This window comes from Zootermopsis nevadensis, unplaced genomic scaffold, assembly GCF_977971745.1.
Source record: "Zootermopsis nevadensis isolate Lab colony 2312 unplaced genomic scaffold, Znev_1.0 Znev_ptg000061l, whole genome shotgun sequence".
Taxonomy (NCBI): Eukaryota; Metazoa; Arthropoda; class Insecta; order Blattodea; family Termopsidae; genus Zootermopsis; species Zootermopsis nevadensis.
In genome coordinates, this window is record NW_028259192.1 from 19,897,523 (window position 1) to 19,916,513 (window position 18,991).

The window sequence follows — 18,991 nt, forward strand, 5'->3', positions numbered from 1 at the left end:
TGTTCTGTCTACCGATCATGAAGCCCAGAAGCTACACAAAATCAACACCCTCCTTGGGCTTCATACCTCCCCCTTCCCCTTCCGAAATCGTAGCTTGTAGTAGTTGTAATACTTGTCTAATAGATGTCAGAAATGTGGCCATCTTTAGTCAGACATCCACATACTTTCACTGGTTACTTGTGTATTCGTTGTCACGTTTCATTACGTTTTTATTTTCTCGAATCGGATCCTCGATAATCATGTCTGTAGAGAAGACATTATTTAATCTTAAAGTGTTGGGAAGATACATGGGTATCGCCATACAAACACGTTTATTGTTGGTTCATTACAATCGTGTTTCTAGTTAGTTCAAAGTAGTTACGAAATTACTCGAGAGAATGCGTGGCTACACTGCTCGGCTTCGAAAATGCGAAGTTACGAATATTAATTAGGTTAATTTGAGTGTGTCGTGATGAGTGTGTGATGTAATATTTGGCCATGACCGTCATTTTCTCTTCAAACAGCATGTGATGAGTGCTGTGTGGACTGAGGTATGATAAAAACAAAGTGTTCATGAATTATCCTGTCGTCTTTCTTATAATTTATATTGTAAGCAACTCACATAACCTATACAGAATTCAGTCTTAATTTTACTAAAATTTTGTATGAAACTTTCTTCGTGTTGTCGTTTCTGTGATTGAGTGAAAACCAAACTCATCCTGTCACACGGTATCACCGAGACCTTTTTTATAATAATTTGGAATACTTTAATAGTGCACGTATTCGCATTGCCTTCCATGTGTTTCTTGCTTAATTAAGCATTTCGCTTGTCAGTCGTGCATCGTAATCTGGAGAAGACAGGGCTGTTCACTAAAACTGCTTACTACGAAATTTCATGTGAAATTAACGCTCTTTCCTTTTTTCATCAGGTTTCCATTAAACACTGGTATTACACATATTGCACAATAGGTGCCCAGTGTAGTGTAGTTATGACCGAATTCAGAAGTCGCAGTCATTTTCAATTAGACCAGTGGTTTTCAACTGGTATGCCGCGGGCTTGCCAAGTACGCCGCCAGACGTTGAAAAGAAGAATGATTAGCTTATATATATATATATAAGTAAACATTTTATATCTTAATTGCGTCATGTTTGTGTTTTATTGATACAATATTTTATTTTCCGTCTATACACAAACTTAAAATAATGTTGTTTAAAATTACTTAAAATTATAACATTCACAGTAGATACTGCATCTTGTTACATTTTTTCGACGACATGTTTCAATGTGTATTACATCATCATCAGGTCTATAAATTTTAATATATTTTAAAAACTGTTGTACATCTTGCGTTGCGTATATTGATTAATTTGATTTGTTTAATTTTAAGTTTTTGTCTCTTCCTTTAAATTTGGAGGTTGTGCTTGGATGTTTTATATCTGTAAAATTAATTTTCAAATCGTGATTTTGGATATTGACATAGGAAATATAATAATTTAAAGAGTTATTACGTAATATAACGTAATACAATGTAAAAGAATCATAATAAAAGTAGTAAAAGGTAGTAAAACATACCGGGTTGTAATTGATGTGTTGTGTGTCCGATATTAAGAGACGGTAGACTGCAAAATCACGATTTGAAAATTAATTTTACAGATATAAAACATCCAAGCACAACCTCCAAATTTAAAGGAAGAGACAAAAACTTAAAATTAAACAAATCAAATTAATAAATATACGCAACGCAAGATGTACAACAGTTTTTAAAATATATTAAAATTGATAGACCTGATGATGATGTAATACACATTGAAACATGTCGTCGAAAAAATGTAACAAGATGCAGTATCTACTGAGAATGTTATAATTTTAAGTAATTTTAAACAACATTATTTTAAGTTTGTGTATAGACGGAAAATAAAATATTGTATCAATAAGTAAACATGCAAATTAAAATAAAAAAAAGATTATCACATTATTATTCACAGAAAATATACACGCGTGTATACTCAAGGTTCTGTGTCTCTCAATCCTTAAGTTGTTTTGATTGTAGTGTCCATTTTTGATCAACAAAATTGTCTTTGAAAAAAGAATTACTACAAGTACTGCCCGTAAAATTGACAGATTTGTTACAAGAAAACGCTCCAATAAAACATTTAATGAAAATCTGTTCAGCGGTTCTCGATTTGTTACGTACGACAGACTGACGAGCTGACAAACATGTCGAAGTTAAAAAGCACGTTCTTTTTTGCGAACGCAGCTGGGACTGTTAAAATAGCTGTCAATTATTTGGATTTAAATACTAAAATACATAAAAATTTCATCAGTAACAATAAATTTGATCACGATCGCACCTTGTAGGCAACGAGACAAACACAAAAAGAATCACGTGAGAATTCTGACAAATTATTTAGTGTGAACTCGTGCATACTTATAAATTGCAGCTGCTTATCACGACTAATCATGACGTATTTTCTGTTTTAATAGGATAACAGCACGTAAAGGTGTTTTTATAGTTCAAATAAACATGTTTGCGTGCTAATAATTAGATTTGCGAGCTTTCTGTTTGTACCGAGACAAACAAGACGATGGTTCTAATAACCCCACTGTTGCTTCGTCACTTTTACAGCGCGTATCGGGGCTGCAGTCCCCACAGCCGGCTTATAGTAAACATGCTTGCCCGGTACCACGTGTTTTAAACTGGTTTCTGTATCACAAACTGTTTCGTGGTTATTGTTAAGGAGTGTTCAATAATTCTGTGTACTGACTATTTTTTGTTCTGATAATTATAATGAGCAAAGGAAGTGTATCGTAGTTACAGCAAATTACTTTTTGTCTTTCAGTGAAAAATGATTGCCGCCATCTTCCGGACTTACAAGTAGTTAAAACATCGTCGCTCACCTGTGGAATTTCTCGTGATGTCAATTTACTTTTCATTTATTTATATTGTTATGTGTTGAAATTATGTATTATGAATTTTTCCCCTTTCGCAGCATTACCCCTTCTCAAACTCACTGGCCGCCGCTGCATAAGTGCCATGTCTTCCTTTGATTTATGACATCACTATAAATTTAGATTTATAGAAAAACGGAAATAGATGGAAGGATAATATTAAAATTAACCTTAAATGAACAGGGCTTACGAAAGTGGACTTGTTACATTTGGCTAAGGAAATTTTTATTCTATAAAGGGCGGGAAATTTCTTGACTAGCTGAGAGACGAACTCCGTCCCATACATTTAGTTATGTAATAACTTAATTGTTACTTTGACAATGAACATTGTTTGTTCATGTCGAGAATTTGCACTTATGCCCATGTGTTGCATTGAATGCGAAATAAAAATCTATTGACAATTGAAATTCTGAAAGTTGAATTTAAGACGTCAGTTGAACAAGTCATGTCTGTTGATCGGCTTGATTATTAGCAATTTTGAAACTTTGAATTTGGCTACCAACGAGTTGGTGTAGTTTATTTAGTTTTAAAATACCAGTACCTATAATAACAACATTGAAACAGTGTGCGATATCGTGATTGTGGGAACCTGATAACCTCAATATGTAAGCAGACAAAGGCTAATTGAGCCCATAACAAATTACATGAATGACTACTAATCTAATTATTGGGAAACGGATGATAGGGAGATGAGAAAACCATGAAAACCACGGAGTACGTTGGTCTGTCCACCGCATAGGGATCTATAGATCTGCTAGGAGTGTCTAACGAAGTGCTATGATGTGGACTGTAGCAAACGTACTACTTTTGTTGTGGAATACTGACGATGAACGAGGCTAAACAGTAGCAGCTTTGTGTTCGTATCCGAACTAGTTCCTTGCATCGATAAACAGCTGCGAAACGTAAACACTAACTCAGATATGTAATGATCCCGCTGATCAAATTAGAACTCAACTTACAGGAAGTCTTTTCAACACACAAGCGGGCAATTATGATGGGCTGGATTTAAATTATTATTATTATTCCATTTATTCACCGTTTTACAGGGTATTTACATGTATGTACCTAAGACAAGCCTTGCCCCAGAGATACATAATGCAGCAGCTATTTCTGAAATACATTTCATCTTAAAAAGAACGTGTTACTTGTATTAAACAAATTTCAGCGTCTTTCGAATGATGTATGATGTTCCTAAAATGGCGGTTTTCTGATGTTCCCTGATGTCGTGTTCGCCCGGGATGTTGGCCAAATATTTTTTGAGTGACTTGGAGACAGTTCCTGCTGCTCATATAATTATTGGAATTAATTTTGTTTTAACTTTCCACATTCGTTGTATTTCAGTGAGAAAGTACTTTCTTAATTACATTTCTGTCGGTTGGTATTGCTATATCAGTTAAGAGATAGGTTACATTTTTGTTTCGAATTATAATACCAGGTTTGTTATTTGGAACAGTTCTATCTAGTGTTGTTGTCACACCGTGTGGTCTGGCAGAAGCTTACCGACGTTTCAAAGGTCCTTGCTGCCTCCATCAACAGGGCGATCTCCTAAACGTTGATAAACTTCTACCAGAATCCACGGCAGGCCGGATCACGAAAAACCTCTCTAGTTAGTCGAGGTTATAATCAAATACAAATTAGCATTGTTACATTCTGATATAATCTCTATGGTGAGATGTGAGTTGTATCCGCGTAGTGTGGTTTTGGATTCTGTGTAGTGCTTGTTGCTATAAATTTTATACGTGTCTCTTCTGTGAGGATAGGAAACAAAAACAAAAATGGATGCGATGAAACAATACTTCGTCGCGTCTCATCGGCTTTGTTCCGTGCAGCTTTTAGAACGCTCGGGATATCTATTAGGAAATTATTCAAGAGCTAATTTTATAGCTTATTCCAATACGTAGAATAGGGATGACGAATATTATTTTCGATTCCGCGTACATCTATAAAATGTATCGAAACTTTTTATTAGTTTCGAATATATAATGCTCGGAATCTCGGACGACGGTTGCTACACTGTGCAAAGAACGCCTAATTTGGAAACTCGGCCCGAAATCGAGCCGAAACGTCGCTGGCTGCTGAGGTCAATCCGCTGCTGATCTAAATGCACGCAGTAGCATGTTCAGGTCTGATTGTCGATCGATTCCACTTGATATCTGCGGAACAATTAATCATAACCAAACCCGAGTGTTTCGTGGTATCCCTTGTTGATGGTAGGAACCGTACTTCCTATTCGAGATGTTTCCCATGGTACCACTAACTAAACAGCGTGGAACAGACCTAACCACCGCCCGGGGGTGGGGGAAGCATGGATGACATTCCTGACCGCCTCCTATCATGTGACACTCAATCCATCCAAACATTTCCTAATTTATGATATTCTCTGTCATTGATTCGCATTTAAATAATGAGAGAAAGTGGGAGAGTTAAAAACACAATGAAAGAATGTAACAGACTTCTTGGATATTTTCCACCGTCCTAATTTAACTAAAAACAACGATTCGGAGGCTAGAATCTGTCTTGAGCCTAATTCTTAGAGCTAGCCTGTAGTTCCAGTCCGGAGACTAGTTCTGTCAACAGGGCCAAATAGATTAGGCTTTATGTGATGACGGAGACAGACTCCAGTGTCCGAAACGTCGTTCTTTTAATTAAATTAGGACGATGGATACATTGTCAAAGAAATTAAAAAGGAGAGAAAGAAAAGACAGAGGTAGAGAGAGAAAATGTTTGGGATTTTGAGTGACAGTCGGAGAAAAGCAGACGAATAACTGCAAATTCGTATCTGCCTCACGTGAATGTTTTCTTGGAAGAAAATGTCATAAATGTAAATCTCTTGTAGTAAACCCAATTTAAACTGTAAGCTGTTAAGGATATATAGATAATTGGATCAAGTCCAGAGGGGGAACGCTTATGAGTTTTAGAATGATGCTTTAGTGGGAGGAAATTAGACAAAAGAAAATGACTAATTATCCATTCTATATGCGCATGGAGCAAGACTTATTTGAACCTAACTGGTGATTGAGTGTCCAATATGTTGAAGAATATCCAGATGAGCGTAAAAATATGTGAATTATTACGGACTACATTCTATTAAATTATATTTTCTGATCTATACGAATACATTAATTTTCAAAATTAAAATGCCTATCTATTATTCATCATTACCAGAATTAAATGCTGTAAACACACATCAAAGTGTGGCGTTATCATTAGCATAGCCATGTGGCATCCCACTTGGGTTTCACAGACACTGGAAGGTCGGACATTGTTTGAAGCTCATCTCATTTCTCACTCGGTAAATCCTCCCAGAGGGGATGAGATGACGTGGTGGTCATATATCTCTAAGGATTAGCCCCACACAAAGTCTAGCACAGGGGGACGCTGTGTGGTGCAGAGAGTACCACCACTCCCTTTATCCTTCACATTTATCCCCTGGCCATCGAACTAACCCCTCCTATTCAGAATCTGTCTGCCTTAATTTAAATCATTTAAGATTCCAATGTGTAGTAAGTCAAAGTGCGGTACTTTAACGACGCCAAATAACGCAGGTAAATAATTTTGTCAGAGATCCCGAAAAACAGTATTCTTTGCCCACAAATACCCGTTAACGCGGTTTTATCGTAATCATAAAAGTCCAATCGAAATTTAATTACAATCAAACTCGCGAGTAGAACACAGATCCATGATAAAATCAATACTGAGGGACCTTCAGCCTGATTCGTGGCATTGATCGCGCCCGTTTAAGAGCTAAGATATATGCGTCGTTGCCCTCGGACGTCGTAATCAGTGGTTCGGTGTCCTTCCGTTAGAGTGCGTCAGGTTAAAAGTTGTGCATTTTCTTGAATATCTATGTAGGTGGAATATCGATATTTGTATATGTGCAGCGCGCCATCTCCAGTCTGTGAACAAAAATGTCTTACTGCTAGTGCCATCTATACACCACATTCCGCGCGTACAAACACTTGCTAATATTTTATATCTATTTTCAATTGTAGAATCTAATATTGCGTTTTAAATTGTGATAGTACCTAAAATCACTGACTCAAATGCTTTTCTATTCAGACAGACAACTATATTTATATATGATGTATAATTGTCGGTATCTATTGCGGACAAACTCGCAACGATATTGTGTAAAATGTTCACTATATGCATTTATGCCATAAGAAGTATTTTTACGTTCATTCTGTAAATTAAATGTTTTATTATGTAATTCGACACATGCAGGCACTGCTCAGAAAATATTACATTATATATATATATATATATATATATATATATATATATATACACATTTTCTCTGTTCTTAATTATGTTATGATAGAGTCAATTATGAATTATCGTGAACCGACTCGTATTGACTTTTTCATATATGTCTTTGATATAAGTATGTTATCTGCGATATGATTGAAGGTGTGTAACTTATTTCTTTTTTATTCTTTTGTTTCGTTCTTCCACCCAGTACGCCGTTATTAATCGAGGTTTTTTATACCGTCAATTGTCCTGGTTTGTTTGAAGACATCTTTCCAGTTCTCTTACGTTTGTTATATCTCAGTGCTGGTTTTGGTCAATTTTGTATTCCTTCTCCCTTTTTATTTTTGATCGCTTCTGTTCTTTGTCACTACATTATTTTCTTTTTTAAATGTTTCCGTTATTTGCATGTTGATTTTGATTCTGGTTTTTTTTTCTTTATAGTCATATCGAATGAATCTTACCGCGAAGGTAGAAAGCCTGGATGTTGGTGTTCCCATGTTGACAAAAATTGAACGAACGAACGAACGTTAACATTTAGTTTCTGAGCCGTTTCAAGGAACAGGGGAAGGCTTCCTTTCCTGAATTTTATTTTAAAATTGCTAATGGCAATGAAGGTGTCCTCGAAAAAGAGATGTAAGCTGGATGTGTTTTATAATGCACATGTATGAGAAAGTGTTAACAAATATATTCTGTAATTACATGTTCTGTCCACGGAAGTGAAATATATCTACGACGAAGCCGACGAAGCAGGCAAGTGATGCTGTGCTCGTGTGTGACGCCCCGATTTGAGTGGAGTGCATTGGTTTATAGTACAAATATATTTCTCGCACGATTGTTGATTTCTGCTACTCCGCTCTTCGTAGTATTGTTATTCACTTATTTGGTTTGTTTTTACTGATTATTTTATAACTTCCTGCTTTTTAAAATATTGCCAACAACATTTGAATCTAATTAGAACAAGCTCGATGTTTTTCGGCCTGCCAGTAGATCAGCACGTGACGTCCCAGGCCTCCTACGTCCAGGGACTTTATTAACTCTTTCGTAAATTATATTTGCTTTCAGTGAATTTTACCGAGTGTTTTAATCTTCAGAGTACACAATTTTATTCATTCTAATTCGTTTCCTGTATCCTATCGTCTGTCAGATATCCCAGACATTTCATAAATAAATAAATTTCAGTATTCTTCCAGCATGCGACTCCAGTCTTCGTGGCGCAAATAATACATAGTCTTGGTTTGTAGATTCGATTCACGACTCCGTAAGAATTTTAGGACACTCCCAGCAAGGTTTCAATTCTTAAATACTCACGAGAAAGGAACTCATAGACCTTCAGTATGACTTGTACGCCCACATTCTTTCTTTTCAGCTTCGTTCGCCGCTGTTTTATCTTCAAGATTCCTCATTAGATGGCGCCACTCGTTTTAGTGACGTGAAGCAGGTTATCCAACGTCACATAAACTACACTAATTAATTTACATTTTTGACGAAATCGGTGTTAACAAATTTAATTCTAAACACGTTATATCTCGTTCAGAGCCACTGCACCATTCAGCGGTTTGTTGTTTGACAGAGTCAGTCTAATGTTACGTATATTTCGAAGTTCTGCACTGAATAATTATTTATTCCGAAAAACAAAAACTTCTTTTCCGTTGAAGTATAGGCCTACTTTTATCCTAAGTAACTCTGCATATATTCTTATAGGCACTGGTCGAAAGTAATGCTGTCCACCAGAAAAGCAATTAAGCCTATAAATTGACTTAAAATTGGTCGGACGAATGCTAATGACATACACACACATCTATGTAGCATTAATTTTTACGCAGGTAGTTAAAAAAATTAGTTTATGTTTACCATACCGAGTTCGATAAAAATCTGTCAAGTAATTTGATTCTCGTTACGTCCTGCCCCATGTGACGATTCTAGTACGCTAGTTGGTTTTCGATATTTCGCAACTTGCCTGTCGAGAAATAAGCCGCAAACTACAAATACGTGTGACAGTTTAAAATTATCAATTAACTGAAAGAGATAGTTCTCTAAGGTACGGTATCTTATTTTTCCTAAGGCGAAAGAGACATAAGAATATCTAGGAGTAAATCAAAAACCAATTTAATTTCTGGGCTTCGAAATGGACGTCACGGAATCCATTATTTGTGGAAGATGAAGTAATGACACTTTAAATAACACTGAAAAATATTTGATCACTTTCGCTTCTTAAGTTTATATCTACATTAATTATAAATAATTTTTGTAAATTTAAATTTATCTATCAGATTTATAAGAAATTAAGCACCGTTTTAAACGTGTGGGATTCTGACACGTGCCGAAATATTTTCTTTTGTTTATAAAAAATTGTCATTGAAAAATAAAGTGACAAACGGAGTTTAAATTGCGCCTGTTGTTAGTTTATTCATAGTTAAGAATTTTTTCAGGAATATAATTATGAATTTAAGCATTGGTGTAATCGATACTTAACAACTGATTGCACTGATTGCAAGTTTTACATTCGGAAGGGCACAAATCAACAGTAATTTAACAACGACGAGCGTGACAACTAAAATACGTCACGCGAGATTTTCGGCGCATCTGGTGCAGTCCAAACAACGACCAATCAGCTCTTATAACATACTACAAGTGCTAAGAACCTCACATTTATCATACGACCGCCTTAAAATTTTCTGTATGATTTACTCAGTTACCTACAGTTTTTACTTAAATTGAACACATACTACTATAGAGTTCATATGGTCGTCTACGTATTTTGTTGTTGTTGACAAATTTCGATTAAACTCTGTTTTAATTTGTACTGTGTCGATCTAATGTAATCGAACTTTATCAGCTTTGTCAGGAGCAGATTTATACACAGTAAGAACGTGACACTAACTAAAGGCCTACGTAGAAATTCTTAAACGATAAGACTTTTATTTCAAACCATTTTTAAACCAAATAAATTACATCATATTTTCTGATTGTATGCATAATGAGTAGCTTTGCAAAATCTCGTTTCGTTTTTACCTGCAATAAATGAACATCAATATCACTGAGATATCCAAAAACGCAAAGAACGTACTGGGGAAATATTTTAAATTACTGCACTGCACTGTTCCACTCTTGTTATCCTGGGTTATAATATGGTCTGTTACAGACATGCATTTCGTTATGCCGTGGAAAAATGTCAAACGAAACGTAAATTTAGAATAGTACGTTACTTGTCATACTAATGTCATGGTTTTTCAAAAAAAAAAAATCTAGTGTTTCTCGGTGACGTTACTTTGAGATTTTTTTTTGAATAACAAAACATTCACTTTCATTTAACCTGTCTGCTCTCTACTGATCATTTTGTGCTTGCAGATGCTACAGGTTTACCCTTAAGAGCCTAACTTCTTGTTTTGTATTAAATCCGTGGAGAATTTCGTGGAATATTCAATTAGCGAATGCCCACAAGGCTTACATATAATCGCTATGGGAATAGAGGTCCATTTAACCAGATAGAACTCTGAGCAACGCCAGGAGAATCGATTCTGTACAACTGAACGCGTATACCACATACGAACACATATCTGTTAGAAAATTAAATTAAACTAAACTTGATTCAATCTCAAGGTGGTAGTTAATGATGCTTACAAGAGCGGAGTAAGCCATGTTAGCTCTCACTTGAGAGTGTTTTTATTTTATCATCTGGTAATCCTAGTAAATTAGGCATTATGTCATATCTTGTAGTGATTATCTGAAGACTTATAGCAATGATTAATTGTTATACCAATATTATGTTGATATTGTCTATTGTCTTTATTTATTTAGTGTTCTGTCTGACGACAGGTCCATATGAACAGGATCCTTCCATCCTTTTCTCGGACTGGGACCTGTTCATATACGTTCTTGGCAGATGATCCAGAAGTGGTTTGCCATTGCCTTCTTCTGTGTGTGAAAGGAGTAATTGTTGGGATGCCACGGAGGAAAACTCCGTGTTGCCTAGACCACGGCCTTGCCCAACACAAGTTATAAATTCGGGCACCGCCGGGAATCGAACCCGAGACCCCAGGATTACAAGGCCAGCGTTCTAACCGCTAGACCACCGTATATAAATAATGGATAAATATAAATGCATAAATATGAGTATGCCTATTCTCATATTTATGCATATCCCAGATAATGGACAATATCAACATAATATTGGCATAACAATTATATGTAATATATCACATTGAGAACTAGCTTAAGTCACCGGAATTAAAATACACTTTTCAATATTTATCTTTATTATCTGATCAAATTCTATATAAAAATGTCGTGTTTTGTACACATATGTCTTCTCAGAATATTTGGTGGCTGAATTGTATGCCCATTCGAGTTTCATTAAAATTAATTACGGCCTGAGGAAGTACAAGGAATAAGCTCATCATCAACGTATCGAGTACTCGTCATTTTTTGTCATGCGTCTGCTGGAAGTATGCGCCCCCGGTCATTAAAGAATGTTTCATTTGCAGAATTATAGGGATTTCTTAGAATCGGTTTGTAGTCTGTCCCCATAATAAATGAACCCGCGACCTGCTACTGAGGGCGAACTTCATCAGGCTCGCTTCTTGTTCAACACTTTTGTCAATATTTTCCACGTATTCCTCATTTCTTTCCATTCTGAACAATTGCCAAGTGCCGATTGATTTATGCTAACCGCCGCGAAGGAATTTTTGGATGCGTGTTGTTGGTAGCACTGCTACGGACATGCTCTCGTAGTTGTGTGTCGGCGTGCTGTAGTGGGGCTGCCAGAGCCTCTGCAGGCCGTGCGTGGCTCGGATGACAGAGTTACTCCAGCCGGCGCCGAGCACAGTACATTACGATAAACAATGTTTGATACTACTGGCTGGCTACATGCACATATACGAACTGGCATTATTAAAATGTTACGCGTAACAAATCAAACTTTGGACTGAAGTCTTTAGTGTGAAATTTCATATTGATGTTGATTTTTAGTTTTGTTTTTAATTTTTTGTCGTAAGTGTGATGTGTGTATCAGATGTGCAGATGATGGTTTTGACATCTTTTATTGTTAATAGATGAATGGATTTTTCGGAGAAATTAATTCGATAGTGTTTTTGAACGAACATTTTCTTTAGAAAATTGTGTAGAACAGTGTAACTCTGGTACTAATGATGTAATTAATTCTGGATTAGATTATAATAAATCATCGTTTAACGTAATTAATCATAATGCGCGTTTGTGAATGTGGTTTTATAATAATTATATCTTCTGACAATATGTAGTCAAGTTCCTAAGTGTGGATTGTGTGTGAACATTTGCGGAAAATAACATCAAGTGAACTAATAACAAAGAAAACGATATCCGTGTTCGAGTCCAAATCCAGGGATCGACTTTAGCCCGTCAGTTTTAAATACGCTGTTCGATCAGTTATTTCGAGTCTCCACAGAGAGATATTTTAGTTGACATATTTTTAAACTGTGCAGTGAACGCAAAAGTGTTACAAAGATGAACACAATTTATTGGTCAGCTGCGCGTGAGACTAAATCCGGAAACATGGCCGGCTGTCGGAACTTCCTTCTATTACTCGTGATGATGTCAGGAACTTTAATTTGCATGGCTCATTTAGAACAACCTGTGCATTTCTCTCGACAGTGGGCTGTCCATATAGAAGGAGGGAAGCAGGTAGCGGACTCCATAGCAAGTAAACACGGTTTTGCCAATTTAGGAGAGGTAAGTGTTAAATTTTTTTTTTTTTTGCTAAGAGTTTCCAGCCTTGGAATCACAAACCTTGAAAGCTCTGCTGAGTAAACAAATGACAAAAGGACAGGCCTTTCCAACGTGCAATTTGTGGGCTTCATTTAGACATGCTTTTTTTTGTGCATGGAAATTATTATTGTAAAAAATGTTACAAAAAATTTGTAAGTTATTTCTAGACTCCGCCAACAAACTGTATTGCTGGATAAGGTCTCTCGTTAATTTTTAGTAACGTAACTTATTGTGTTTGACTACTTCAGCTATTGTGTCTATATTGGTCTAACTGAAATAATTTGTTTCTGGCGCTATGAATGAATATTTTGAGCGTACCGGGACGTAGAGTCGTATGTATGTCTCATGCAGAAGAACTTTTGATCGCATCTCCAAAATAAGACGCTGAGAATTTAGAATGTGGAAGGTGTACTTACATTACAACCTTGTGTGTGTGTGTGTGTGTGTGTGTGTGTGCGGGGGGGGGGGTGCTAGAGGCTTGTCCATCTGAGGCGATTATCACCCGGGGTACCGGAATCTGTGTTCATGTCAGGAAATAACAGAACGTTTCTCGCTCTGGTGCGGAACGTGTGGACACTAATTTATAAGATAGAAGAGAAAATAATTTATAAGAGGTTGTGACGCCATGTAGTCTGGTAGAAGTTCGCCGACGTTTCAGAGGTACTTGCCATATTCATCATTAGGGCGATGAGCAAGGACCTCTGAAACGTCGGCGAACTTCTACCAGACTACACGGCGCTACAATCCAGAAGACAGTCATCTTCGTACAAGCCGCCGTGAGAACCTAAACTGCAGCTAAGATGATGTCATCGTAACTGATATGGTGTTCATGTTAATTTTCGATAAAACTTGTCACATGGTTCAAAAGTTATCAGTGGGGACAAGTAGACGGACTGCAACGTAGGCATGATATTGCAAGCATGTTTTTATTTATAAAATAAGTAATGTAACATAACATATTATAATATAGTGTAAATTCATGGTTATGTCTCTAGTGATGAGATGGGAGAATAACATGAAAATGATTTTGCTGAAAATGATGTGGGTTGGATGATTCAGGATTGTGTCCGGTGCCTGGCTTCGCATTGGAAGTGTTAAACCTTCGAGTTCTCTTCCAGAGTTCCCACGAGGTGTCGCTAAAGCTATGACATTCACTGGTTTCCATTTTAACCCAAAGAGAACTGATAAGGAGCTTTGCGTAGGAAATAGGGCGGTGTTTGTTATTTTGAAGCAGTGAAGACTTCTAGCTGACGAGTGTTTTGTATAATACCGAGTTCAGAAATAATAAACAAAAACTCCTGTTTTCGCATAATAGGCTTACACTAGTGTTATAACAGTGCTGTTCGTTGTTGGCGTGCTTGTACGATGGCGCCTAAAAACGAACGAAACACCTAAATACAATATTCGAGGCTGGGTTACTTCAGTCAGTATTTGCTGGAAGATCTGGCTTCAAATCCCGCCACCACGTGTATATGGACCTGTGAGGGGAGGGGGGTTGCAGAAACACCTTTCTTCCTGGCCTCATATAATTTTGGCTAATGTTATTACCACGTTCTTTTACCTGACTTTTGGACAAATTTAGAAATTTTCGTGAAATTATGTGTGGGTATCATGTCAGTACTGTGTATTCTCAAACCATGATTTATATTACAAACTTTGGTGCGAAATTCTGAGGTTGAAGCAACAGACAGCCATTTAGTCGGCTGTAGTATCCCGAAGTGCTGTATGCTATTAGATCTCTGAAATGTACGTATCTTCTGTTCAGTCATACTTTTTATTCCGTACAGTGTAAAACAGACACACAGCCGCTCGAAGTATAAAATTAGGTTATTGTTTTACAGTAACAACAAATGAATAATGTCATCTTCAACACCTTTTATGTGTGGAGTATTAACTCAGAAACATTTCTGTGATGTGACATTTTGATGTTATTATCTAACGAGTTCTAAGGCAGTGAGTGGGAGTCTGTTCAAGTAGAAATGTTTTTATTGTCTTGTTCAGAAACTTGTCAGATATCTTACAGTTTTGTGAAGTATAATTGTCTTGGCTGAGTCTTCCCCATTCCGCAGAGCGAAGTGGCGTTGGTAGAAGGACAACTGTCATAATACACTAATTCTATTTTCAAAGGACTGTAAAAATCTAAACTTCGATTCGGCCTTGACAGTCATTTCTGCTGCCTTCAGGTTTTCCACAACCGAGCAGCCACTAAACAGTGTGCCCTGAATAAGTATTAAGTGCATACTTAATGACACTGTATCATTTTATTTTAATTTGTTAGCAGATTAAAGGACGCCATATCATATACTTACCACCGTGAGAACCTCAATTCCTACATACTATATCAACTTCAGTTTATGAATGAATGAGCCCAAAAGGGTTGGGAGAAGACACGGTTGTGGCCCATTTTAAAGTATGTGAGTTTACCGGGGAAGATAGAAGAAAACCAAGGGGGAACCTCAGTCAGTACATTGACTGGTTACAGGCTTGGGAGACGGGTTCGATACTTGACAGGGACTGGGCACTGGTGACTTTTCTCCTCCCGACTTGTGTGTAAACCTGTCTGCTGACTAAGTCCACGAAGCAAACTAAGTCCTTCTCCAGAACCTAGCTCTCGCTCACATGATCAAGAAATTCTCGGCGTGTTAAGGAACTCGAATGTTCGTTGACGTGTAGCGCAGTAGCACAGGAGGCCGCAACAGGTCCTTCCTCGTTCTGTCGCACGAATGCAGTCACTTCTTAGAGGAAGTGACGCAAGTCAGTCACACGGACAACTTTATTGCTTGAGAACTCTGCGTCACACGAGGTAATAGTTGTAAATACAGGACACACTACAGGTGGACTTCATACAAGAAGACCCATCCTTTGAAACGTAGTGATCATTTAAGGGTTTACGATTTAGTAAGGAAATTTAAAAAAAAGATATCATGTTTAAAAATTATACCTGTCTCTGTGTTTTCTTGAAACAACTGAATAAAACCTTGACAATTAGGCTGTTGAAGTATCCGTTATCTCATTCCCATTGGAATTATATTTCCACAAGCTAATTCTGAAATGTGGAATTTAAATGGAACAAGAATGCTGATAGAAGAATTGTTAGATTCTCCAGTGTTTGTTGAGGTCTGTGTATGGTTTGTCGCATGTCATTCGTTATGCAAGAACGACACACAGCAATGTTACGATGACATCACGGACACTTAGTTTAGAATCGCACCTACACGTTCCACAGCATGAAGAGAATCCATGTCACTTTCTGTCAGCTCCAAATATTCATTCAAATTGTTTCTAGGCCTCCAAACTCATACTTATAGGATATACCTCATTTTTTATGCGGAAACGTCATGTTTTCTCTTATATAATATTTCCCAGAATATAAAAGCAACACAGTTTTTAATGCTAAATTAGAAGAAGATTTGTCTTATAAATTAGTTATACAATATCTGTTAAATAATTTTCCCTCTAGGTACATCAGATGTCAGTAAAATCTGCATGATTTAGATTGTATTAAAAACTATTAAGTTACGTAGTAGGATTTGAGGTTTTCACGGCGCTGAGCTCCGAAGATGGCTGTCTTCTGGTTTGTAGCACAGTGAATTTAATTGCCCCTCTGAATCGTCGGTAAACTTCTACCAGACCACACGGCGCGACAACCCAGTAGGCAGCCATCTTGTATTAGGTTACGTAACCCAATATTTTGTGTAATTCCTCTTTTAGTTTATTAGTTTCTACTCCCAACAAAATTATTTTATTATGTGAACAACATTCTTTGTTGCCGAGGACGCATAAATAAAAATATTGCCCAGGAAAGTAGAATCAGGTACCGGCTGGTTTTGAGGCTGGATTCATAGTGACTTATTGGCAAAGAGAAAAAAATCCCTGCTTCTGCCTAGAATTGAACCTCCGTTGGCCAACTCATATTTAATCACTTCAGTGACTGAGCTATACCAGCTCTTGAGGATGTTAAAATGAATGACAGAAACGCCTTAGTTTTAACTAACGAATTCCATGAAAATGAAATATCATTGTTTAATAGCTTTACAACCAGAAAAATCATTGTCCTAAGAAGTGCACAATTACTCTGGTATCTCTCTGGTGATGTAACGTGTTTTAAAAGTTGTGTCTTTTATCGCTTCATTATAATAATATGACGACGTGGAACTAAATTGTACCTATAAAACAAATACCAAAGCTTATTTATCGTTTGACAAACCGATATTAGGTACGAACACTTATTTTCTTCTTATGTTTCTGTTTTTGCTGTTGTGATGTTCGTTTATTGTCTTGCATTTGCAGGGAAAGGAAGTTTGTTGGAAGTTTAGAAAAGTAAAGGCTTGTAGACGTGAAGCCAATATTGCAGTAAAGAGGGATAGGTGTGTTAGTAGAGTGAGAAAGACAGGATGCGGGAAGCGAATGTCGGGGTTGCAACCCTCATCCCCCGCCCGACTCCTGTGTTCCGTTTCTCCCATGTCAGTTCCCATACAATGTTGGCCGCTCGAATTCTATACACAGCCGAGAGCGTGGGGTCCTATAGTGAATCTGAGGATGCTATTGTTGGGATCCACGCATTGTCTGCCATACCTAACGGAGCCCTTCACAGTTCCCCGCGCAGCCTGCAAACATACGGCAGAGGTTTACAGAAACAGCACAAAAACGAAGCGATTCGAATATTGAGTGGAATTTTATTTTGTTAGATCTTTGGTTCTTACGACGGCGAATATGAAGACGGATGTCTTCTGGGATGTTGGCAGCTCCTACATACAAAGACAGCCATCTTCACAACCAGTTTCTTTTAGATTTATCAGAATAGGATTCGATCATGTGACCATGTGATTACTAGCCCAGCACGCTGGCACGTAATCCAAATTGCATTTTGTTTTGGGATTATAAATTTATATAAGCCGACCCTAAATAGTAACAGGACTGGAAATTTGTGCAGTAGGGAGGTATGCTTTATAAATTCTATCCCGAGACTGCTTGTTTAATACTTAATATATTGTGAATAGAAAGGAACCATTGATAATGGCCTTACTATTATAATTTAAAAATATCCTTGGTCATGATCAAATTTATTTCGTGGGCTTTTGTTTGCTCAACCATGACTTAAGCACAGCATTTTTATTTAGCCTCCTCATTCTTCTTCTTTAGATGTTATGCCATCTCATGTTTCTGAATTTTGTTTAAATGTTTGATTTCCAATCCTGTGTGCGACTCAGAATTCCTCGGTCTTCTTATCTGTGTGTGGAATCGGATTTCCCTGGTCTCTATAAGAAAGACAAGGCTTTTCAACTGCGTCCGCTGCTTGAAATGTCGCATTCGAAGGAGGCCCAATTCTTTCTACTTTTTCTTTTGCTGAAATGGAATACCGCTAACTAAAAGGGCTGAAAGATGCAAAGAAAACTATTTTTCTTAGAAGTCTTTATATAAGAAACACACTCAAAAATCTTTCATGTTTCGGAATTTTGATTTATATAGGCTGTGTGTTTGCGAGGTTCTTTCCAGGAAAACGTTAAAACGATTCTTTCTATCAAAAGCCTTCGAGTAATGATTCTGAAGACGGTCTTTTCATTCGTGAGAAGAAAGGTCTGTTAAGTCACTTGACAGTCCGCCCATTGTTCGAGTCAGATTACATTTCCACATTTTCTATAGCAGTGTTTCTGTTGTGATAACAGGACTCGGCCGGGCCTCAAGTACAAGGCTGTCCTGTGATTCAATTCATCCTGATCTCCAAATTTACGGAATTACCCAGGTTACGAGGCTCAAGAGTTGGACCGTCGGCTGTGAATTAATTAATATGATCATTTAATTCATAGGTCAGTAAATCACTCGTTAATCATGTGTCGGGCAAAGAATAATAAATTAATTCAATTACTTATTAGCCACTCAACTACAGTTAACTCATCAGTCAATTAATTCAGGCTATAAGATCGATCATCAGTCAGTTTGCCCATCTGTCTTTTGGACTTGAGAAATATGAAGTAACAGGAGAGCGGAGAAAACTGCATAATTTGTGCTCTGCGCCAAATATTATTGGTGTGATCAAACCAAGGAGAACGACATTAGTGGCTCATGTAT

At 37.1% G+C, this 18,991-nt stretch overlaps 1 protein-coding gene and 1 long non-coding RNA gene across 6 annotated transcripts in view; one reads left to right on the top strand and one right to left on the bottom strand.

Annotated features, from left to right (window-relative positions):
• Positions 1–385: 385 nt before the first annotated feature.
• Positions 386–18,991, top strand: part of LOC110835312 (furin-like protease 1) — a 329,508-nt gene continuing 310,902 nt past the window's right edge. The window contains exons 1-2 of one of the 5 annotated variants that reach the window (XM_087340543.1): positions 386–530; positions 12,809–12,886. In XM_087340543.1, the coding sequence (XP_087196669.1) occupies positions 510–530; positions 12,809–12,886 (99 nt within the window). In that variant the 5' untranslated portion in view covers positions 386–509. Of the gene's footprint in view, positions 531–11,935; positions 12,887–18,991 lie in introns of those variants that run through there. The other 4 variants (XM_087340544.1, XM_087340545.1, XM_087340542.1 and 1 more) reach the window with 4 other exon arrangements.
• Positions 1,313–1,604, bottom strand: LOC147871246 (uncharacterized). The gene is made up of 2 exons (XR_015532688.1): positions 1,553–1,604; positions 1,313–1,416 (listed from the first exon to the last, which is right to left on the bottom strand). It is a non-coding gene; the product is annotated as an uncharacterized LOC147871246 (long non-coding RNA).